Source organism: Dermacentor albipictus, chromosome 9 (assembly GCF_038994185.2).
Source record: "Dermacentor albipictus isolate Rhodes 1998 colony chromosome 9, USDA_Dalb.pri_finalv2, whole genome shotgun sequence".
NCBI lineage: Eukaryota > Metazoa > Arthropoda > Arachnida > Ixodida > Ixodidae > Dermacentor > Dermacentor albipictus.
In genome coordinates this window covers 62,970,495-62,994,716 of record NC_091829.1, presented here as the reverse complement: position 1 = coordinate 62,994,716, position 24,222 = coordinate 62,970,495, and the positions used below count along the sequence as shown (strand labels likewise).

The following is a 24,222-nucleotide window of genomic DNA, read 5'->3' as shown; positions in this document are numbered from 1 at the left end:
CGTTCTGGCTCGGCAGCTCGGTGTAGAGCTCGGGCCCGTAGCCCGATTGGACTCGTCCTGCCCACGGGCGCAGAAGCTAACCCAGTTGCTAACTTTAGGAAGTATGTACTTTTCAAGGGCAATTCTACGCAAAGTTGTTGTTTTAGTAGTAACAGCCCGTTGATTTTCGATTTATTGGTGGAATCCCATACCAAGTGGCAATAGTTTACATGGGAGGAGAATACTGCATTATATATTAGGAACATTCGTGCCGCCGGAAAAATACATCTATTTCGAACTATATCTATTATTGCTGCGTTAGTTATGTCGCGGTGTCGAATGAAGTCTGAATCGCCTTGTCTCGCAGTTAGCTCACGTCCTCTATAGGCGGAGTGTTTCTCCTTCGGAGGTTCGTCGAAATCGTAACGTGTCGGTGCTACGTCGTGCAGTCTACCGAATATGGGTCCATGAAAATACTGGCCACGTATTCGGTCAGTGCACTGTGGGTACTGCAGTGAGAGGTAGCGCCCAGCCAGGGCGACCGGGTAAGTCACCTGGCTCTCCACCGAGTAGCAGCCAAGTAGTCAGGAATTTCACGTAGTTGCTCGCCTCGCTATAGACGCGTAGATTTGGCGGCCAAACATGGTAGCCCCATCTCACGGTAGGGTTATCGACAGCAGACGTGGCCTGCGTTTCCACTGTCGCAGCAGAGTGGGCGCTGGTCTGGTGCACACCATACATATGTGTTCCTCGGTGAATTGAGTGAGCCGATGGGCGGCTGCAAATGGCGATGGAATTGAAGAGTTCCAGCACTCTGGTGCGGGCGCGAAGAGGAATGTCGACGGCGGATGACAGTGACGTGGGTCATCACATCCTGCTTGAGCTGCTGAGACTAGGGAACTCAGAATGACTGCTGGACATCCCCTCAGCCGATGTTCGCAATTAAACCTACTTGAGGCAGCGTCGAACAGAACGTCCTACGCACTTATTCGCGTACAATGCCTCCGATGGTCTTAGGGAGCTTGTCGGAGCCTAGTGCCTGTATTTTTCACTTCAACGAAAGCACTAGGCGGCTGTCTGCTCGAGCAGGCGTTTTGAGCATCTTGTCAATGTGGCTTCTGTAAAAAAGTTTGCTATGGCCTTGGCCGTTTACGAATCAGTCCGGCGTAAAGCTTTTGCCTCAAACCGCGCGTGAGGAAGCACTTTCTTCACTGACATGTCTGGGTCGGCGTGGTTAACAGGTGGTTCATATCGTCCGTGAAGATTTCGATGTGCTCATTCTGTAGCTGCACACACGTGTACAGCATAGTTTGACCGCCTCCTTGCACACGACGCTCGTGAATGTTTGTAGGAAGCCCCTGCAAAACAGCTCCCACGCCATTACGCTGCGCCCTCGTTTTTCAAACCACTTCCTGGCAGTGCCTTTTATAGAGAAATAGTCATGACACAGCTAGTCGCACTTTCAGCTCCTGAATGTGGTGAATAAAGCTGACGTAGGTTTTCAGCCAGCTTTCCAGAGCTTAATCGATGATCTGCGAAGAACGGTGGCTCCATTGGCTATTACAACGCGACCCTTGCTGGCGACACAAGGATTGTCATTGGGACTGCTAACTGGGCCATCATCTTCCTAGTATTCTCGACCTGGTGACCGTGATCGGTTTGGTAGTTCTAGGTTGTCGCAAGCTCGTTGGCCGGCGACAATACTTAGGTTGTTTTCATGGCTTGCTGGGTGTATCCGGTCACAACGAAGCACCTCGTCGAGAAGCCACGTTGTAGCGACGGTGAACGATATACTAACAAGAACCGCGAGTCACGAATGTAACACAAATCGGGAAACGGAAAGGCGCAAAATGATTTACACTCGGGCAGAAAGATAGTTCCGCGCGTATGCGTCGATCGTCCATTAATTGATTGACGGTAACGATCCTCAAGTATTCGCTTCATGATTCGTTGAAGATTCTAGCGTAATCGTTGCTTCTTGCATGCCTTTAAGGATGCACAATTGTATTCGTATTGTGCATGTAATTTGATTAAAAATGTTCGGCTGCAGCATAGAAGGAATGTATAATCGGCGAGAAAGATGGAGTGTTCTGATACATGCAGGCGCGTCATGCGCTGTGAGGTAACCTAACATTTTTTTAGCCGGTGAAATGCATTCAGAAAAAAATGTATACTAGTATGCGTGTAAACGTATGGTAAAACACTTGTGAAACCTTTATTGTTATTAGTGCACAGAGCGCTTTGTCACATCAAGCTAAAAAGTTTGTACTGCTGCAACAAGAGAGCAGTGCGACTCGAAACAGACGACTTCCGAGTGGGTAAAACAACTGTTGCTTAAACTTCAAAGGTTCCTCCATAATAGAACATGACTAACCAAAGGTTTTCCTAGTGGGAGAATATATCATATAGTGAAGATGCAAATGATTTAAATCTAACGTAGTGTGACTATGGTCATCAGTTTGCTATGGTATAGAATAAACATCTGCGGTATGAATGTGTGACTACCGTCATCAGCTGATGTTATGGTATAGAATAAACATCTGCGGTATGAATAGACACGCCAAAGAAAGAACTAAATTTTCAGGCAAATAATTTTCATACGCATACAATATCGCTATACCTACTCGTAAAAAGCATCTACATGTGCTGCCTCTCGAAGGCAACTTGGCCTCTGGACCTCGATTAGTGGAAGTAATTACTTTTTAATTGACAAGAACACAGTGCCTCCTCTTTGAAATGATTCGTAATGACATATATCCCATTCTGTTTACGCTGCAAAATAACTACGAATATGGTTCATTAAAGCTTTTTTGCTGGTGCACTGTCAAAACACCTGCACAAAAGGTTCCCCTTACGAAATGTGGAGTCAACCATCTTTTGTGGACATTTCAACCCCCTAGTTACACAAAACAAAAACTTGCACCACATTAAGGTTCCTCTTGACATCACTTTGATTTCAAGTTTGAACAACTTAGTTCATGGAACAGTGAGCGCTGGCCAGGACCTGCCGTATTTTCCGACATTGAAGCACCCTGGCGACGACGTCTTGAGACGTAATTCTGAACAACAAGACTGCATCGTTCACATCTTGCCTTCCTTCTGGCACACACTGCCTATCGCGTGTTTCTTTGCCTGCAAAACAACATCCGCACTGCTTACACTCATGCGGTGTTTTATGCACGTGCCTTTTTCGGCGGTGACGACCAAGATTTGAATTTTTCTGATAGTATGGATCACAGATTTCGCCAACGAAAGCGTTCTTTCCACGTTGCGAGTCTACATGCCTCTTGAGATCATATTTGTTTTTGAGTGATTTAGCACATTTTTGGCATACACGGCGTTTCTACTCTGCGTGAGTGTACTGATGTCTACGCAGATTCTCCGCCCGCGTGAAGGATTTACCGCAAGTTTTGCAAATGTAGCGTTTCTCACCTGTGTGCGTGTGTTTGTGATTATCTAGGTGACTGGACTGCCGGAACGATTTATCACATATTTGGCATTTGTAGGGTCTCTCGCCAGTATGCGTGCGCTTATGGGTGTTTAGCTGATCAGACTGCCTGAATGATTTATCACAGATTGTGCACTTGTAGGGTCTCTCGTCTGTGTGTGTGCGGTAATGTTTAGCTAGATGATCAGCCCGGTGGAAAAGTTTATCACAGATATTGCATTTGTAGGTCCTCTCGTCTGTGTGCGTGCGGTAATGTACAGCTAGATGATGAGCCCGGTGGAAGAGTTTATCACAGGTTTTACATTTGTGTTTTTTACCAGCACGGTTGCGGTAATGTTCTACAGACTTAGACACCTTCACAGATGACTTATCACATGCTTTACAAAAGTGGGCCGTGTCACCCGTGTGTTCCTTGGCGTGCCCCTGTAAGGCGTCCCTTCCGCTCGAAACATTGCCACAGACACCACACAACTCTTGATGTTCCCTTCCTCCGGTTGCAGTGGCATTCCTGCAAGTAGACGGACAAAGGAGCTCAGTATGGCCGACTATATTTACAGGAGGAAACAAACACTTGTTGCCAATCGAGAGGTTGACAAACTAAACGGCGAGTTAATGGTAAGGCGACTTTCTGAACCTGAGAGCTAACTTGCTGCATTTAGTCTTGGCGCTAGATTTGGGCTCGAGTCGGATATAAATTGGCCACTGCTGCTTATGATGGTCTGTGTGGTTAAACTTAAAAATAAGAACGATCTCAGTTCGAGTAGCAAGAAACACAAGAACCACGTTTTATTTATTGCATAATGTATATAGCTTCTATGAAAGAGGTACGTGTGAGAAGAAATGGCTGTCAGTGATGGTTAGTTAAGGAACCTAGCAGGTCTAAATATTGTCATAAAACAGCCACCACAGTGTGGCGGCTGTTCCATAGTGACCAGAGAAGGGTGACCAGAGAAGCACCAGAGAAACCGGAGAAAAGTGCACTTCACGATGGTGGCAATCATAGAGGCATCTCTGATGCTCTTGTGAGGCCTCGAGACGGGTGCGGGCGAGTTGGCGCGCGTGGTCGGCGTGTGCGATGGCGTCGCGGGCGTATTCAGTGGCGGAACGTGTGGCCGAGGGCAGCAAAGTATCCAAGGGCAGCGCGGGTTTTCGGCCATATAGGTGACAGAATAATGAATAGCTGGTGGTGTCGTGACGCCGTGAATTATACGCGAACGTCACATATGGTAAGTGAAGATCCCAGTCGTGGTGGTCGGTCTCAACGTACTTCGAAAGCATGTCGGGGATGGTCCGGTTGAGGCGCTCCGTGAAGGCGTTGGTGTGTGGGTGGTAGGTCGTGCTGAACTTGTGCTTTGTCGAGCAGGAGCGGAGGATGTCGTCGACGACTGCCGACAGAAAGCTGCGGCCACGGTCAGTAATTGGCGCGGAGCACCGTGCACTAAACCAATGTCATAGAGAAGAAAGTCAGCAACGTCGGTAGCGCAACTTCTCTGGATGGCTTTGGTGATTGCGTACCACGTAGCATAATTGGTAGCGGCGGCGACCCATTTATTTCCGGAGCCCGAGAGAGGAAATGGTCCAAGAAGGTCTAGACCAGCACAGAAAAAGGGTTCGGGTGGGATGTCGATCGGCTGAAGACATCCAGCTGGAGGTGTGGACGGCTTCTTCCGGCGCTGACAGGGCTCACAAGCGGCAACGTAGCGCCGCACGGAGCGGGCGAGACCCGGCCAAAAGAACCGACGGCCTACACGGTCGTATGTGCGAGAGGCTGAAGCACACAGCTAATGCGACTTGGCCCAGTTCGAAGCGCATGTGGCCATCTTCTCCGTCGGTGGGGTCACCGGTCGTGTGGCTCATGACGTCGATGCAGAGTGCGCGCTTATTGGTGGCTGCTCGTGTGCATCCGGCTCGGAGGAGTAAACGCCCCCTTTTTTTTCTAAAGTTGGAGCCGACGATGGAAATGCGGTGGCCAAGTGGTAAAAATTACAGGAGAACTAAGGAGCGACACTACATAATAGAACTCGGGATGGAAATAATAGCACCTCTTCCCAAAGCCTATATATACACAGACAGGAATTTCATTAGGAAAATAAGAGGCGAACATGAGGCAGTATATCACACCTTCAGTGAGCTGCTTGTACAGATCCAGATCGATGTCGAGAATACCACTAAGGAAATAGTTACACATTTTGATGCCCCATGGGTGAACGCAAGATTAGCACAGCTCCTGGAAGGCAAACGCTCTCTCCTCGAGAGATGGGAAACAGACTCAACCGCAGGCTACGGAAAAAGGTCGCGCAGCTCAATAAACTCATTTAGGAGCATTGCTCTGAACTTAATAAACAGCAGTGAAGAGAGGCCTGATCGGCAGCGGATGAAAAAAATGCGCAATGGAGGCAAATGAATCCTCTTCAAAAATCTTGGACAATGGACAATTCAAATGTAATCAGAGACTAGTCATAGACCGATTAATTATTAAAGAAAAAAATGGAAGGCACCTCAGAGGCCTCCATATGTCGGAAACTAGCCAAGAGATACCTTCCAATCGGCCAAAGCCTATGGTTATGGCCTACAGAGTCTTTCTTGGAAGGTACGCGACTGGCACTCTCGCCTGGAAAGTCAAAACTCCTGCTGTACGGACAGGCTAGACGAGGTGCTAGGGGATTCGCCCCACTCGATCAGGTGCCCATTAGCATTCGTAGCAGACATAGGCCCACCATCCCGAGAGTAGACACTATAAAAATCCTAGGGCTTTCAATAGACTCAAAGGGCTGCAACGCTAGACCTTTGAAAGATCTCACCAAGAAAACTGAGAACATTGTTAGATAATTATGAGAATGTCCCTCAAGAAAGGCGCCATAGGCGAGGATATACTCCTTAAGGCTCACCATGCTTTCCTCATGAACCATGTCATTTACATATTCGCGGCCCTAAACTGGACCAAAACGGGGATAAATTAGACACGCTTATGCGCAAATGTGTCAAAAGGGTGATAGGCGTTCCAGTCACGGTTAGCACAGAGAAACTCATGATGTTGGGGAGTACACAACACAGCTTCGGAGTTAATAGAAGCGCAAAGATCAGCACAAAATATTAGATTATCAAACTCCAAAGCAGCAGAAGACTGCTGGATGGGGCACGCCTCCATCCTAGCTTCAATAATGGACATACCACGCAACTTGATATTCAAACGAGGGACTCCTGTATTGTAGACCCTTCTACAAGAAATGTCCACTCCCAACACAATAACTGCCGAAGGTTAGCGAGGGCTAAAACGTCCTTAAAGAACATATCCGGAATGAAGATTTTGCTGACGCGGCGGGACACGCCAGTGTTAACCAGTTTGCCGTTGCAATAGTCAATGACAGGGGAGAACTCCTCTCGGCAACCTCGCTGATGACCTCCTCGGTCGATGTGGCGGAACATGCTGTTTTCAACGATGTTGAACACAGCATGTGTTCAATGACCCGGTCTCTTACATCGCTCCTAAAGCCTTCACACGAATTGCTCATCATTAAACTCACCATCAATAAAAATCAAATTTTGAATACGCAATTACATTCAATGTAGAGAGAAGAAACTTACCCAATCTATCAATCTGAATTACTCGCACGGACACCGTCTTCAGGGGCATTTTAAGTTGTAGGTGCGAAGTGGCAGACGTGTCTAAGCATTGAGTGTCACACCACCAAGTGATGGAAAACCATCGTCACGTTGTTTAAGACAATGACATATCACCGCAGGCTTTTACTTCTTGCAATGGATTGTGTAGGCAGAGTGGTCGGAGGGGTGGCTTTGCATACCCCGTTTTGCCCAGGTAAGCAGGCCCCTGGACCTGTGCGGATCTTGGTCACGTGTTTGACATTAAAAACGCCGTCGCGTGTTGGGAATGCAGGACCATACATTTTCCTAGCATACCTCGCTTCTATTGTCTGTAGCAGAACGCTAGATGGAAAGGTCAATATGAGAAGCACAGTAGGTATTCATTTTTATTTTCACGCGAGCATCACACCGGATGATGAAGCTCCGTATTGAGCACAGAGCCTGAACCACTGATGTTGACGCTGTTTGCATCATTCACCGTCGGTTATTTTTAGTCCTCGAAAAGTTCTGTTCCGGTAAATATCGATAAGATCGGCCACAGATATTACCCATTGCGTGCTACTCATGGATGAGTGGAATATGACGGCGATTGGAATACTTCCCAATTTCGCAAGATTGGTTAGCTCTTCGTACTGCTGTATGTAAGGAACCTCGAGCAGGAGGTCTCCGCTGACAATTTTTATCACGGTACTAGAGTGCCAGTCAAACAATTGGCAGCAACAAAAGGAGAAAATACTCTAGCTTGGTTTCCAGTTTCCTCGTAGATTGCTACATGGAAACGGCGGAAAGTATTTCGCTCGAGTGAAGGAGTTGGTAAGCCGCCATCGGTGCGTCAACTTATTCGGAGAGTTACGGTGAATTAGTGAAGGAGAAGATGGAGTTCTCATAGCCTTATATTTTGTTTCTATTGCAATGACAGCCACCCAGCACGGAGCCCAACTTTGGGACGTTGCAAGACTTAACATGTAAGAATGCGTACTTGAGCCGTACAAACCAATAGCAAAAGTGGAGGTATTATGATAGAAATTAAGGACGTAAAGAAACTCGAAGAAGGGGAGAGGATAACGCGAACACCGAATTTTTCGGGATGGGTCCCTCGGGGTGCACGAAAAATCCAAGGCAATAACTTGGGGTGCCTCCGTCGAGGGGCCTCAGAAGGCTATGGCACTCAGCATGAGCTCAGTTATTCTAATCGTCTTTCCTTGGGTCACGGCTAAGCCGCACACGATGAGGGAAGGAAGAATCCTACACCCATGTGCCAGAGTCCTTGGGGTCATGGCACACCAGGCACCTGACACCAAATGAGCACCTCTGGAGGCAACCATGTGGAAACTGCAAAATCGTGTATACCCAGCAGAATGGACACTAAACGTCATGATAATCTAATTGAATACTTGTTCTAGTTCTTGAATACTGTAGAGATGCGACGACCGCGTGGCCTTTGGCTCTTCATAATCCCAGCTTTCCAAGACGTCCTCAGACAATGCTCCCCTTCAGGAACGCTCTACATAATTGGCTGACTAATGAATATGCATATCTTTAGGCGTTTTTATTTTACACTCTGCGGTATTTTGTGAACATGCGCAATCGCCATGGTTATAATTATTGAAAACGGTATGCTACTCGCCTCTTTATCATATGTCGCACAACTGGAAAACACATGTCTAGGAACGCTTGCTTCCTTTTAATTTAGGGCACGATTTACTTTACTGACTTGTTCTTTATAGCATGCCTTTATGGTGCTCTAAAGTAACCTAGCCAGTGAGGCCCAAACGACAAGCAATGGTATTGTTCTCTCGTTATATGTAAAAACGTTGATTAGCAAGAAAAGAAGCACTTCCGTGTTTCAGTCTTCAACCTATGGAGTTCTTCCTGAGACGTGAAATGACGTTATATATTTCCGAATTGGCCACCATCATGAAAGTGCGGACGTGGGAAGCCGCGTTGCGCAGAAATTTTTTTTTAAAACGTAGACTCGAGCGGCATCTTCGGCTTCGAGCCGTCACCTGAGGCCACCACAGCAATAACTGCCGGACTATTCTCTATTAAAGTTTCTTCTTCTTCTTTGAAACGTCGAATTGCGCGTGAATGGTAGCTAGAACAATTTTTTTCTTGATATCAACGCCTCCAAATAGCAACGTAATGATCCACATACCCATGAAAAGGCACGTTTCCTGCATTATAATGAGATTAAACATGCTTTCCACATCTCCGTGCGTAGTGCTGGAAACATCAGAAAACCTACACAACCACCTCGTTGCCCTTGTAGTCTTCCTCCCCCACATTGTCGCTTATATCGCTATACTGCGACATTTCCTCTTCTGTTTTGTTTCTCTGTAACTTGAAAGGCAGAAAACAAAAACTCAAGGAAAACGTGCGAAAATATCGCAGCATAGGGCGAGCATCATCGCATAAGGCTGTAAAACCGAATGTGCGAGCCTGTCAATGGCGCTCACTAGCTGACGGCTGACGGCGCCCTTATTACCTTCAATTGTGCTTCGGTTACGGGATCCGGTGCTCGTGTTTCGATTGACACATATAGTACATCTGCGAGCAAAGTAATGCGAGTGAATGCAGATACCGTCCATTTGGATGAGAGGTTTCCGTTTGACTGTCGAACTGAAGTTCCGCTAAGACGGGTTTACTCTTGCATCAGAGCGAAGGCGTGACGATTGCTTCCGCGTCGTGTTGGTGCAGCGTATGGCAGAAGACAGCCACGCATATGGCGCCTCAAGAAATCGCTTCTTCTGCGGCGGGCGCCTCAAATGGCGTGTGGTTGCGACCAAAACCTCCCACAGAGGAATACGGCATCAATTTTTCTGCAGCCTAAGCTTCCCTCAGTTCCGCTTGTCACTGGTGTTTGCGATATCAGAGCCACGCGCAATGTTATTTTACTCGCGACTAAATTTCCACTAAGAGGCGGTTTAATCGTCGATATTTTCACGTTGAAGTGACAGTGAAAAACACAGTAGCAAGAACCGCGAGTCACGAAATCACTCTTTATTGTGCGAAACTGCTTTCACAAAAGTTACACTCGGGCTGAATGATAGCAGATGGCACATGCTTCAACCGTCGGAAAACTCACCTGCGGCTAAAGCAAGTCTGTTATTTAAAATGGTTAGTGGAAGCTTTCAGGCTAATCGCATGAGCTCAAGCACCTCACAGAATGTTTAACACTATTTTGGTCACGCATGTAATTTGATAACGCAAGGGTCCACTACAACACAGACAGAAGATCAAACGAGTGAGGATGACCCAGCAGGTTCTGATACATGCAAGCATGTCATGCGCAAGGTGATAGCTTAACACTTGTTAGGCGGTGAAACACGTTCAGCGGAAGAAGGTAAAAAGCACATGTGTCAATGCGCTCATCTTAAAGAAGTATCGAGCGAAAACAAAAAGAACATGTACAAAATAACATTAGCAGAGCCACAAAATTATGGTTGGTTAGCTATGGTAAAACCGCGTAAGGCACGCAGCATTTAACGCTTACGGGCATGAGCAGCGCCGCTGTGATGACGTGCCACCTGGCACTATGTGAAAATAGCATGCGCACCACCGATGAATTTTTCAGTAGAGTTTAAAATAACGTATCTATTGACTCAGTACACGTCGGCTTATAGAGGTGCAAACCCAAACATGGTCGCCGACCTAGTATTCGACGAAGCGTCGTCGAAGACCGTAGCGTTGTCTGACGGTCCTTGGCTGGTGCTTGAAGCGTAGGCGGGCGAGTTGTGATCCACTGAAACAAGTATGTTTCTGCGACGCAAGTGTGTCCTAACACATCTTGTGTTCGACATACGTGCTCGTTCCACTCGTCCATTTCATGTGACCTCCAGCTGCCAGGATTTGGGCTCCTCGCTATGCAGTCATAACTGCCATCGGACTGCACGGTTAAGATTCATTCATAACGCAGTATTTGGGTCCTGTGTCCACTAAGAGAGTGACTGCGCGGCGACAGCATCCATGTCGGTGGTTCATGGACTTGATTATATCGCAGTGTCGGGTCATGGTTGTATCGCATTGTCCCACTTTCACGTGGCGTCGTGGGGTATCCTTCAGGCAGCATATTTTTTTCTTCGGAGCTTCTTCGAAATGGCAGCATGTCGTTCCTTCGTCGTGGAGACTGATCTTGAGTTGGCGGTGGAGAACCTGCGGTCCAAACAGCAACCCCATCTCCATAAGTTTCTGTGTTTAGTTTACCGGATATCGACCCACATATCAGTGACGTATTGGCCCGGTTTACTCTGGGCGCTTCAGTGAGTGGCAGTGGCATGGCGACAGCGATCGGCACAGTCGTCGGAGTCTCCATTCAGTTGGAGCCATACAGTCATCAAATTCATGGGGTCGTTCATCTTGCTGTGAAAGCAAACAGTTGACGGCAAAAGTATCGTATCATCTCACGGTGAGGGTATGAGAAATATACGTGTCCGGCTTCTCAATGGCAGCAGAGCGAGCACTCGTCAGGTGCGGGTTCGCAGGGGGACGCAGACTGTTGAAGACAGTGACGTAGGCCATCACTCTAGGCTTCAGATGCAGCAATTCAGGGACTTGGAATGGCTGCTGGATCTCCTCTCAGACGACATCCGCAATTAAGGCTAGTTGAGGATGCGTCAACGAGAACATCTTAAATGGTTCTTCGCGTGAAACTGGTAAGGTGGTCTTTCGGAGTTCATCGGAGCCTATAGCGTTTGAATTTTTCACCTCGGCAAAAACACCAGGCGACGATGTCGATGAGTGCGCTTTTCCAGGGTCTTTTCAGGGCCCATGGCTTCCGTTAGGAATTTTGTAATGACCTTGGCTGGTTTACGTATCGATCCGGTGTAAACCAATTGCTTCAAACCGAAGATGAGGAAGAACGCTTCGCTCTCGCACATGTGCGTGTCCACGTGGCTGAACTTCGACCCTGAAGATCACGGTGATCTCATTCGGTGTTGACATTCAAATTCGGCCCGCTCCTTAGGCATGGCGCTCGTGAATGTTTGCAGAAATCCACTACGAAGCTGCGAAACCGCAACTCATCACAGATTCAATCTTTAAACATAGCGGTTCTCCCACAGGTTTCCGGCCAGTATTCCAGATCTCCAAACGGTGATCCGCTAATGATAGGTAGCTTCCTTGGCTTTTGCAGCTCACGTCACTGCGGGTGACATGGGCATTCACACTGTGGCAGTTGCCTGGGCCATGATCTTGCTAGTCTTCTCGGGCAGACGTTCGTACTAGGGTGGTAGTCGTAGCCTGCGGCTAGCTCGCTTGTGCATGACGACTTTCACGTTATTTTTACGGCTGCTAGAGTTTATTCGGTCACCACGAAGGACCTCTACGAGATTTCACGTTGTAGTGACAGTGAACGACGCAGTAACAAGAGCGGTGAGTCATTAAACACTCTTTATTGGGCGAACCGGCATCCACAAAAGAAGTTACATTCGCGCAGAAAGATATTGCCGGGCACGTGAGTCGATCGTTGAACAAATGATCTGCGATTAAGTAGCGTCTTCTATTGACCCATGATTAGTAGAAGATACCAGCTGAATTCTAGGGGCTCAGCGCCTTCCCGAAACACGCAACTATATTCGTGTTGCGCATGCAATTTGATTTCAAAAGGCTCGACTGCAAGATATGGAAAAGATAGAATCGATGAGAATATTGCAGAATGTTCTGATACATGCAGGCGCCTCATGCAATGAGCAGTAACTTAAGATTTGTTAGCCCGTGAAATGCACTCAGAGCAAGAAGGTAACACTAACTAAAACTGTATCTCACTCACAGGGATATGTTTGTCACGTCAGGCTAAAAAATTCTACAGCTCTAACTAGAGTGGAGTGAAAGTCGAAAGAGACGACTTCCGAGTGAGCAAGAAAGTACACTTTAAAACTGGTAGAGGTTTCACCTCAATAAAACAACAACTAAAATATTCGTATTTGGAGAACCAATATAGTGAAGCTCCAGATGATTTGAGTCTAATATAGCCTAACTGTTTTCATCAGCATGGTAAACAATAAAAATATTCGGTACCAATAGAAGAGCCAAAGAGAGAACCAAAACATTACGTGCATTGAATTGTAAGGCGAAAAATTTCCCATGTTTATGCCTATATACTGCCGTAAAAGCTGTCTCTGGAAGGCAGCAAGGGCTGAGGGCCTAAATTATTGGCAATTTTTTTTAGTTGACCAGAAAAGAGTGCCTCCTTTTTAAATGGTTCCTCATGACTGGTGCTCTCTTCTATTCACACTAGAGAATAATTAAAAGGATGGTCGGGCAAAGCTCGTTAATTAGTACATTGTTAAACGCCTACATAAAACTAAACGCGGTGTCAGGGATCTTGTGCGAACGTTTCAACCTTCTAGTTGCACAAAACACACTTGCAGCCCATTAGGGCTTGTCTAAAAATGAGTTTACTGATTCTACTTAGGCGAAGAGCACAGCTCTGCAAAAAGTGAGCTCTAGCCAAGACCTGCAGTATAATTCGACATGCAAGCATCCCAAATTCTGCTGGAGACGACGTTTTGTCTCGTAATTTCTAAAAATCAAGCGGCCTCCTTTACATCTTGCATTTCACTCAGCGGTTTTAAACGTCAAAAGAAGCCCACCCCTCCACACGATGGGCTCGGTTCTTTTATCGCCCCTGTGGGAGACTGTCGGCTGTTATTTTTTCCTGCACGGCTTCAAGGTCACGTTTCTACCAAGGAGGTTAAAGAAAAACCATTAACCTCCTTGGTTTTTACGCAAAACCAATGGGCGATTCACTGCACTTGCGCACTAGTCACACTGTTACGGCGGTCCGCCCGTATGCGTCACGAGATGTGCAACCAGTTTAAATGCATCTCTAAAGGAATCTCCACAGAATTTGCACCTACTATTCTGGCGGAGATAAGCGCCGAGGTTTTCATTAGTGGCAAACCGAAATCCGCACTGCTCGTTCTCCTACGGCATTTCACTCTCGTGAATTCTTTGGCGATGTCTTGTGAGAGTTCAGTTGTGCTTAAAGGAGAGATAAGATATGTCGCAAACGAAACATCTGTCGTTATTGTGCGATTTGAGATGTATATGAAGTTCCGCTTTGCTTTTGAATGGTTTAGTACATATTTGGCAGATATGGGGTTTCAAACCTGTGTGAATTCGTTGATGCCTCTTGAAATTCGATTTGTGCGCAAACGATTTCTCACATATTTCACATTTGTGTGGTTTCTCACCGGTATGCGTGCGGTAATGTGCAGGTAGATGATCAGCCCTGCTTATGAATTTGTCACATATTCCACATTTGTGTTTCGACTTCACAGACAATTGATTCCATGCCCTGACACCGCAGGACTTTTGCTGTTCCATTCCTCCTTTTGCAGTGGCATCCCTGCAAGTACACGGACAAAGTAGCTCAAAATGGCCGACTGTTGTTACGGGACGACAAAAATACGCTTTGCCAGTTTAGAGGTTGACAAACTAAATCGTGCGTTAACGGTAAGCCGACTCGCTCAATTGGAGCTCCAAGTTGCTTCACTCATATTTAGCGCTCCATTTGGGCTGTAGATTGGCAGAAATCGAACACTGTTGCTTTTGGTGGTCTGTGAAGTTGAACTTCAAAAGAAAAACTATTTTCGTTCGAGTTGCAATACAGAAGCCTTCCTTTATTTATTACTTCATGTATAGCCTACATGAAAAAGGTGCAGGTGAGTAGAAACGTCTGTCAGTGATGGTTAGTTAAAAAGCTAGCCGACCTGAGTATTGTGAATACATCTGCGTCTTCAACACGCTCACAAGGGGTAGTGAGGCAAAAGTCCAGAAATATGCACTCGGAAGTGAGACATTCGGCATTGAAAAAGACTTTTGCGTCATCTAAAATACATCTGCGTTTTGCAGCGCAGCTCTGGATGGTCCGTTCCTGCAGTTAGCATCGGCTGCGTAACCGAGCGAACGAGCGCAACAACGAAAGATGAAAGACGCAAGCCTCGAACGACGTGGAGGTGGAGCCCAACGGGATCTGCCCCTTCAGTGGCGTACGCTCCGTAAACAGGTTTCATGCGGACCCGCCCGACCGCTCCTTCCGTACCAGCATCTGGTCTCAGCCAGAACGCTTGTTTCGTATTATCGTCAATTAGCGTTTGCTCTCGCTCGCGCTTTTTTTTGTTTGCTTTGTTCGTATATCTTGGCTTGCGATTGTTTTGCACCCTGCTCGTGCGACGCGAATTCTGTAGTATTTTATGCAAGGCAAGCAGGACCAGCGATTACGCTGGATCGTTCAATCAGTAATTTAACGAAGCCATCACGCTTGATCACTGCTACATGTCTCATTATCTTTGCCTCGGTATATCGCGAAATGAGAACACCTATAAAGCTGCGTGTAAATATTGAATTATGGGCTATCGTATTCGTCGGTGAATTTTTTAGGACGCTTTGTATGCTAAGAAGAGTAAAAAGTTCGGCAGCATGCTCCACTATTCTAGCACCTGAAAACGAAAGCCTGTTGCACGCATGCTAATGTCTAATGCTGCATGATCGGACGAGTCAGACTTTTTGCAAGACATGATGACCCGCAGTATGAAGTAAACGTTTGGCAATGTAGATCGACCTTCTCAAAGTCATATCCGAGAACCTAATGAAACAGCTGAAGGTGCTTTCATTCTTGTTTTCATTGGCTCTTTCCTTGCGTCGTTCACTCGTTCGTTCTTTGTTTCTTTCTTTTGTTCATATTCGGCGATTACATGTTTACTTACTTCACGGGTGTGAGTCATTCCTGATGATATTTTTTCTTTGTTTGCTTTTGTTGTGTTTTCCTTTGCTATATTTTGCTTTTTGTATTTCTTTGTTTCAAGACTTCAACCATTGAACCGCACCCATGCTTCGGCCGCTGGGCCATCCTTTTCATTAAAGTTCTCTTTTCATTCCTTTTCATTGAAGCTGAGCAAGGGTAAGGGGCTGCTAGTCGTTGGAGATTTTCATCCTCCGCATCTGGCCTTGGGATAAGTGGCCTCAAAGAAAAAAAGGACAAGATGTGCCCAACGTAGCCGAACAACACCTTCTCACGCTACTGAATAACCCACAGACGCGCACGGGCATCGGCAACAGTATCCAGAAACACCAGCCCCGACCTCACATTCGTACACGGACTTAAACAGCATGAGTGGAGCTGCATGGACGAGAATCTGGGTAGCGACCATTATATAGTGCAAACGATCATCCCGCACCAGAAAGCAACGCTAAAGAACGGAAAAGCCAAGATCACGGACTGGCAGTCCTTTCGCAAAGACGAGTGCGCCATTATGGCGACGATAGACAACATAGAAATATAGGTCAGAAGAGTCGTGGAAAGAGCCGAGAAGCACACGAGGGCAATCCAACTGTCGCAAGTCACCCCGCGTGGTCGACCATCACTTACTCCACCTGTGGGAGGTGCGGAGGGGTTTCGCGAAACGCTGGCAGCGTAATAAGTGCAACCGGAAACACAAATTTCGAATCTCCACACTGATCAAGAAAACGCAAGAGTACTCTGAACAACTTGAAAGAACGAACTGGCGTGAAATATAAAACAAGCTTCAAGGGACCTTAAACAGAAGGCGCACTTGGGTGGAACTCAAGACTCTCCTATCAAAGAAGGAGAACAAGAACGCCGCAAAACAAAAAGGGCAGAGACTCATACACAACCACCCTGCGAAAGAGGAAGACATTGTCAAAGAAGTGAAGGATAAGTTCCTCGGTACGAAGCGGAACATAATTGTACATTCGCACTTTGACGAGTATTGAGCCAACCCAAATATAGAACTGGGTCCGCCCTTCACAGAAGCAGAAATAGAGAGGGCCTTGAGCAAGCTCACGCGCAACACGGCGCCGGGGTACGACAGAATAAACAACAAGACACTCCGGAACCTTGATGGACTAACTGTAGACGTGCTCGTAAAATACATCAACGAGTGCTGGGAACACGGTAAAGTACCATCGGAATGGAAACACGGTGAGGTAACCATAATACCTAAAACCAACAAGCCCCTAAGAGTGCTGAACCTTAGACCTATATCCCTCACCTCGTGTGCTGGAAAACTCTACGAGCACATGGTGCACAATCGCATGATCGAACATCTCTAATACAACGGACACGTCCCAAACACCATGTTCGAATATAGAGCTCACCTGTCCAAGCAAGACGTGCTATTACAGATCAAGGAAAATGTCATCGACAAACTGGACACGCAAAGCAAAAGAGCCATCCTTGCATTTGATGTGAAAGGGGCTTTCGACAACTTGTCACACGAAGGCACACTGCAACACCTCAACGTATATAACTGCGGTGAAAAAATATATAATTACTTCAAAGCTTTTTCTGAAAGAACGTACAGCCACAGTGGCGATAGGAAACTTGCGCTCTGAGGAATTTAACATAGCGTGAGAGGGAACGCCACAATGCTCCGTCATTTCGCCGATGCTATTCAATCTGGCGATGAGCTCGCTACCTAAGCAACTGAAGCAAATAGAAAGCATTGGTTCCGCAATGTACGCTGACGACCTCACCATCTGGACTACGGGAGGGTCAACAGAGAAACAGCAAGACGATCTGCAAGAAGCGGTTGACACAACAGAAAAGTACCTGGAAGCATGTGGACGGACGTGCGCACCTGAAAATTCGGAGCTCTTGGTGCTAAGAAAGTGCACAAGAGGCCGACAACCGCAGCAGATACCGGACCCGGTAGTAAACGTGGGAGGCATGATTACGCAGGTTACGACGCTTCGCATCCTAGGACTCCTGATACAAGGATGGAGCAGGGGGAGCAGAGTTGGAAAAAATTCAGCGAAAAGTGCTCACAAATAACCCACTTTACCAAAGGAGTGACGAGGAAAAGTCACGGACTCAAGGAAGAAGACTGCACGAACATGATACAAGCGCTGCTCACGAGCATCGTCACGTAGGGGAAACCATACGTTGACATGAAGAACAGTCAACGTGACAAAGTAAACGCCCTCATCAGAAAATCCTACAAAATTGTCTTGCGCCTTTCCCCCTCCAAGTCTACAGAGAAACTACTCAATATGGGAGTCAACAATACGTGGGAAGAGCTCGTCGAATCTCACAACTTCAAACAGCTGGAGAGACTAAAGCTGACAAAGGCGGGAAGAGCCCTGCTTCAAGATCTAGGCTACCAAGTCAAGGATGAGAGGCCCCTACCTCAGCGTATCCCACATGAGATCAGAGACGAGCTACACATCAGTGCCATTTCCGGAAACAGGCATCCCGCGTAAAACAAGGAAAAGATACAGGCGAAAAACAGGCGCTCAAACACATACTCGAACGCACCAACAGCAAAGAAGAAAATGTGAGATGCACGACCGCAGCTGCGTACAGAACAAACGACCGATTTGCAATCAGCGTGGTCGACGAGAAGGGCGAACAACTTACACCCACATCCATACTTGCGAAGGACGCGAGCACAGCGGAAGAGCTAGGCATAGGCCTGGTCATTGCAACGTGCAAGAAGACCCTGGTTACCGTTGTGACAGACTCGCAAGAGCAGGCAAAAGGTATGTGAACGGAAGGATCGGAAAGGCAGCACTTCAGACCTTGAAGAACACCGAGATAGAAGCAGCACAAACCCTCTGGACGGTGGGACACGAGTCTCTCGTGGGTAACAAGTGGCGCACGCCGCGGCTCGAGATCATGCAAGCCCAGCCTTAATTCTCCGACACGCAGAGAAGACGGACCAACGACTGTGACGAGAATGATGATCGGATATCCATGAAGCACTCGGATATCTTGACGCACTACAGGAAGCAGGGGCGTCGCTACCCGCCCGCGCATAAGGCGATGAGTGGGGAACAAGCGGTAACCTGGAGAAGCCTCCAGGTCACCGCTGCTGCACGAACACTGCTGCACGCCATGTATCCGGGTGCCTACGGAGAGACTGCAAGTACTGCCCCCCGGACACGCCCATCACTTTGCGTCATATGGTGCTGGAGTGCAGGAATAAACGAGAACTACCGCCGCCATTATCACCACCTGGCGATAACATGCAGAAAGAAGCGGATTCAGAGGAAGAGTTGCAATTTTGTTTCTTGAGTTTCTCAAGGTTTACTTAAGCGTGTGAGAAATTGAACGTGTAGTTCCTTGAGTTACAATAATATTACATTTCATTAAATGGCACAAACTTCAATACTCGTACAGTGTGTACTCAAGCACATTCGTCCGCCCCCTTCCAATGTACATAGGCAGAAGATGCTGAGCTAATGGTTCTTGTTTGCGCCGACACGTAATTGTCTGACCAGCAGCTGATATTTGGCATTTAGGTCATGTAATTTCCATCCCTCGCACGAGTACGTCAGTCCAGGCGAATTCTTAGAGAAATTAAGGAATAAAAGAATTCTTACAAAAAATCACTCACCTAGCATCGTTTCGAGAAGTGACACATGCTTCCTTTGTGCCAGTCTGACTCGTACTGGCCACTGCGTAATCGCCACCGCTGCTGTAGACCGGAAGTGTGAAACTAGTGCTTCCGGTTTTGGTCTTCTCTGTATGCCCCGAAATCAGAGGTGCTGATCGAGAAGCAAGAAGAACGGGAAGCAACAGGTTTCTTAGCGCATTGAAGCTACCCTGGCGCATGTATTAGCTGCTCATTCTCACTAATTTGCTCAATAAATGCGAAAGCTTTGCGGAAGACCATTTGATCTCGCTAAGGTAGTTCTGAATTAAAGTACATGTTTTACTTTCAAAATTGCTGTGGCAAAGTCCGTCTTCAGACAGTTTATATCGAAAGGCGGTGAAAGGTTCATGAACTAGAAAATTGTCAGCCGCCTGGACATGTAAAATTCCTAGTGTCGGTTAGGATGAAAAAAAAAATGTTTCATGCATTGCAAATCTTTCATTCCGAGAAACCCGAAAAGATTGTATTTGTACATTCGTGCAGTCGGCTCAGGTTCAGATGCCTATGGTCACGTCAAGGATGGATCCAGGGTCGCGCACAGATTTGTAAAACGTGTTTTTTGTACAAACAAAAAACATCCTGAAAATACAACGCACTGTCGGAATCAACGTGATTTGAAGCATTTGGTAGGTACCTGGCTATGGAGCATTTTTTGGAGTTCCGCGAAGCCTTACGAGACGGACCAGCGTTATCGAGTAAATCCAGTAGTGGAGTGCGGGAAGATGGCAGCAGGATTACCACGTCGACGACGTTCGTATGAGGACAGCGGAAGGACTACCGCAGCCGTCTGACACGAATTTATAGCTGCCAATAATTGGGTTCAGCAGAAGGGCTGAACAGGTATCATCGAGAGAGACGGGTATGTCCACGTAATCTGCGCTACGCATTAGCCTTATAGAACGGTATAAAGTGCTTTGTTATATATTTATCGTATAGTTCACGTTAAAACGATGATACCAATTGCATCAGAAAAATTGAGCCTTCAAATCTGTTCGACCTTGCCCGATCATGAAGTCGGTACCACGTCGCACAGGTTTTACGAAGCATACAAACTTGCACGTAATGCACACAGCATATGTTTCACAGATCTGGGTGCCTCTAGAACGATAGAAGCGCGCCAGTGATCACAGTCTAACTTCGTTTGCATTGCGGTCAAGTGGGGAACCGGGCTTTGTGCTCGATGGTAGATGTGCGAGTTCGTGATCGGTGACGCAATGATTGTCCATTTACTGAAACAGCCCCTGACAAGTACCTTCCTTCCCTGCCTCCTTTCTCACTTATCTTCAGCAAAGTGGTTATGGTTAGAAATAAAGTAAAGCATCTACACCTGCCGTACACATCGAACATTATTGATGCGGCATTCAATGGGGTTCGTCTGTTTCCGACATGGCAAACAGCGCTGCGCATTGAAAAGATCTGCCTCGTGAGTACTGAGGTTTATGTGCGGCTGATGCTATGACGAAACCTGAAGATCATGGAAAACTTGATGGCTAGAGCCTGAACCTGTCGTTTATAGGTAATTCTTTAGCTTGAAACGGCGAGCTTTTCTTCCTAGGTTAGCTTTACATTTGAACTGCTAGTGCAATGTCATTAGGTGGTGAGGGGATTGCAGCTGGGTTGACCCCCAGCAGTGAAGCATGGGCACACTCCCTCTGTGTAGAATGACCTTGTACTCTTTTCTTGCGCTGTCAACGACTATAGAAGGAAACAAACAATGCTTAGTAATAAAATGATTTGACGGAAGTGAGAGAAGCTTAGATGAACCGAATAAAGAAAAGGTGCCCGAAGGACATTTCGTCAACCACACCCGATCGTCTATATACGGAGCAGGACACCTCATTTGTCAACGAAGATTTGTTGGCTCGAGGACCACATTACAATTCTGCCACACGGACGAACTTTCTCCGACTCTGTCTGCAATGCACACACAAACACTGAAGCAACGAAAGTACAAGGTAGCGCAGTGGAACACAACTGCAGATTGTAACGGGAGCGTTCTATTGGCTCCCGTGGTGGTGATCATAAAAAAAGTACCTTTTTTATCGCAATATGCTAATGTCAAGCTCATGTACTGAAGAGTGCACGACAGCGCGAAACTGATGCCGGCTAGCTGAATATCATATTTGAAGTGAGAGAACGAGGGACAAAGAAGACGCAGAATCGAAGTTGAAGTTGCCTGTGCCACTAAAATATTAGTCAGATCAGTCAGAAGGGTCACGAGGTACTTATAAACTATTTTATTAGGTCGGACGTATGCTGAAATTATTAGCGATAGTTTCATGCAGAGGGACTCACGCATATCACTCGTTTTTTAAGACTCTGTAGTTATGCGTGCATGCTAAAACATTATTTCAAAGTTTTCTACTTGTTTTTATTCCGAAAGCCATATTTTCAATTTTTTTTTGGTGAAATAAACAAGCTGGGGGCCTAGATTTTGAAGCACTTCTACATTGACCCCCATTTAACTGTTCCTACATGCAGATGGAAAGTAGCTTAGTCAGCAATGCGTGCGCAAAATGTGAAAAGATGAGTCGTTGATTTAAATCATGCGATATCACACTTATGGAGAAGTTTTGGCTTCACTGGAGATCCGCAACTCAATATTACAACGGCGCACAAACAGACGAACTCAAGAAACATGCCTGAAATGACAAGTTCTTCCGGCGTTAAATGAAACGCGAACGGCGGAGCGTGTGGCCTAGTCATAACCAAGGGCACAGTGTGGCATTGCAGTGATCACGATTGAAAGGTGCAGACGTACTGTTTGATAGCACATCGGGAGGACAATCCCCCTATACTGACATATTGTCGCTTATGTTCTGGTTCTCATATCTGATAGCGAGAAATTAAAACAATGAGAGACAGCAAGAGCTAGAATATGGAAGTATAGACCAACGATGAGCGCACAGTGCGGCGATACCGTATACGCCATACCGGCGTCAGACGAAACGCGGACAGCGGTTCGCGTTGCTATAGTTACGCCGCCATCATTACCATGGCGTCGTCTTTTCTCGCTTCAAAATAAAAGGTAGCCGGAAGGGGAAGCCAAGCATCGCAGTATAGGGGTAGCATCATCGCCCAGTGTCGCCAAACGGGTCGTGCGTGCCTGTCAATTGTGATGAGTGCATCGCGCGATCTTTACTTTCATTTATGCGCTCTGCTGTTCGCGTTTCATTTGACGTCCATAGCAAGTACCCTGTCTTAAGTCGTCTTCGTCCACGTCTGCTGTTCTTCGTTCCATCCAGTGATTGCGATTATATTGCAGGACCTTTTTTTGCATTATATGGTAAGAACTAGACTCACAGCCCAGTTCGATTTATCATGCAGTTATCCACTTAAATAAACAGCTCCAAGAAGAGAAATTGCTACCAATCCAAGGCTTTAAGGGCCTTAACGCTGGTTTCTCGCTTCACGACGAGATCATGACATCTTGTAGCTTAAACCAAGAGCAGCTGCATCGCAGTTGGGACAAACATCTCACATGGCCAGGAAGTGCCTTCTAGCACATGTTGAATTGTGCCTCTTTTTGCGCCACCCTCTGCCTAAAGGCAGGTATTGATTTCCTACCTCTCCTAATTGTGCGTCAGGGATCGTTCACGGATAATGAGCGAACCGTCCTAGCGACTATAGTAGAGAATGGTACGCGCGCGAGTAGCTTTATTACCACAATGAAACCTGCAAGATCTTGTCACCCATGAAGTCAACCATGCAGAATTTTGAGCTCAGACTGACAGGCACAGAGCCATGTAGCTGAGACCCAACGGTGATGCTGTTTAAATGTGTCCTCTGCCATAGCAAACGTTACATTCCTCAGTCATCACCTAGGTGAGGTGTGCCATAAAAGCGGCCGAAACCTTGCCAGACATACCGTGGATGGTGGATGTGTCTTCAGCCGGTTGGTACTTTGGGTTCACTTGGTGAACCCACATGCTCTCAGGAATTCTAGAACAGAAGACATGAACATGATCCCTACGTATGATGCGGGTAACAGTGGTTGAACAAAGATTGTAGCTGAAGCGAACGTTTCGGCAGGGGCACGCAACAAATGAGGTACACAAATACATATAAACAAGCAAATATAGACATGCAAACATCTGGCAGTGGATTATATTGATCCCAGTACCTCTCGGACATTAAAACTTGGGGTAAAACTAGATGGGGCACCCTTGTATATGACTCGTCGAATGTTCGACCATAATAGCTGGTACCTGCGCTTCTTCAAGAAAGTACTACGCAATTCGCCTCACGCATGCAATCTGATCAGACAGGCAGGTTGCGACGAAACTAAACAGATGCAATCAAAGATATCATTTCAGTAAGTTCCAAATACAGTCCGCCCTTTTTGCGTTGAACGACAACACTAAGCTGTTAGCGGGGCAACGCAGTCCCGGGAAAAAAATAATGTTACGTCTCAACGCCACCAAGGGTGTTAATTGAATGTTTGCGACATGTAAAACCACCGTACACACTAACCAAATGTCTACGTGGCGTGGACAACGACTGAAAATGCTCATCCCACCATTACCTAGGCACCTAAGAAAAGGCTGGCAGGGAGTAAACCGCGACAACGAATTGACAGGCGCTGTTAATTAGGCGAGTGAAATCACCCCCCCCCCCATCCTTGGGCACTTATCTTCTTACACTACACCAACAACTTCTTGGGTGGTGTAGGTACTGCTGGTTATGGCGAGCACAGGCGTGGTATCGCCATGAAGTCGACGATGCTGATTCGCTGCTGGGCAGTCTTCAGAATCGTTAATCGACTCGTCTAGGAAAGACGACGGTATCAAAAGC

The 24,222-nt window shown here is 46.8% G+C and overlaps 1 protein-coding gene across 7 annotated transcripts in view; it reads right to left on the bottom strand.

Annotated features, from left to right (window-relative positions):
* Positions 1–2,130: 2,130 nt before the first annotated feature.
* Positions 2,131–24,222, bottom strand: part of LOC135919805 (zinc finger protein 625-like) — a 134,690-nt gene continuing 112,598 nt past the window's right edge. For 4 of the 7 annotated variants that reach the window (XM_070526147.1, XM_070526144.1, XM_065453742.2 and 1 more), the window contains 3 exons: positions 23,297–23,370; positions 19,390–19,540; positions 2,131–3,935 (listed from right to left, as the gene is read on the bottom strand). In XM_070526147.1, the coding sequence (XP_070382248.1) occupies positions 3,323–3,935; positions 19,390–19,540; positions 23,297–23,370 (838 nt within the window). In that variant the 3' untranslated portion in view covers positions 2,131–3,322. Of the gene's footprint in view, positions 3,936–14,223; positions 14,379–19,389; positions 19,541–23,296; positions 23,371–24,222 lie in introns of all 7 variants that reach the window. The other 3 variants (XM_065453743.2, XM_065453745.2, XM_070526146.1) reach the window with 3 other exon arrangements.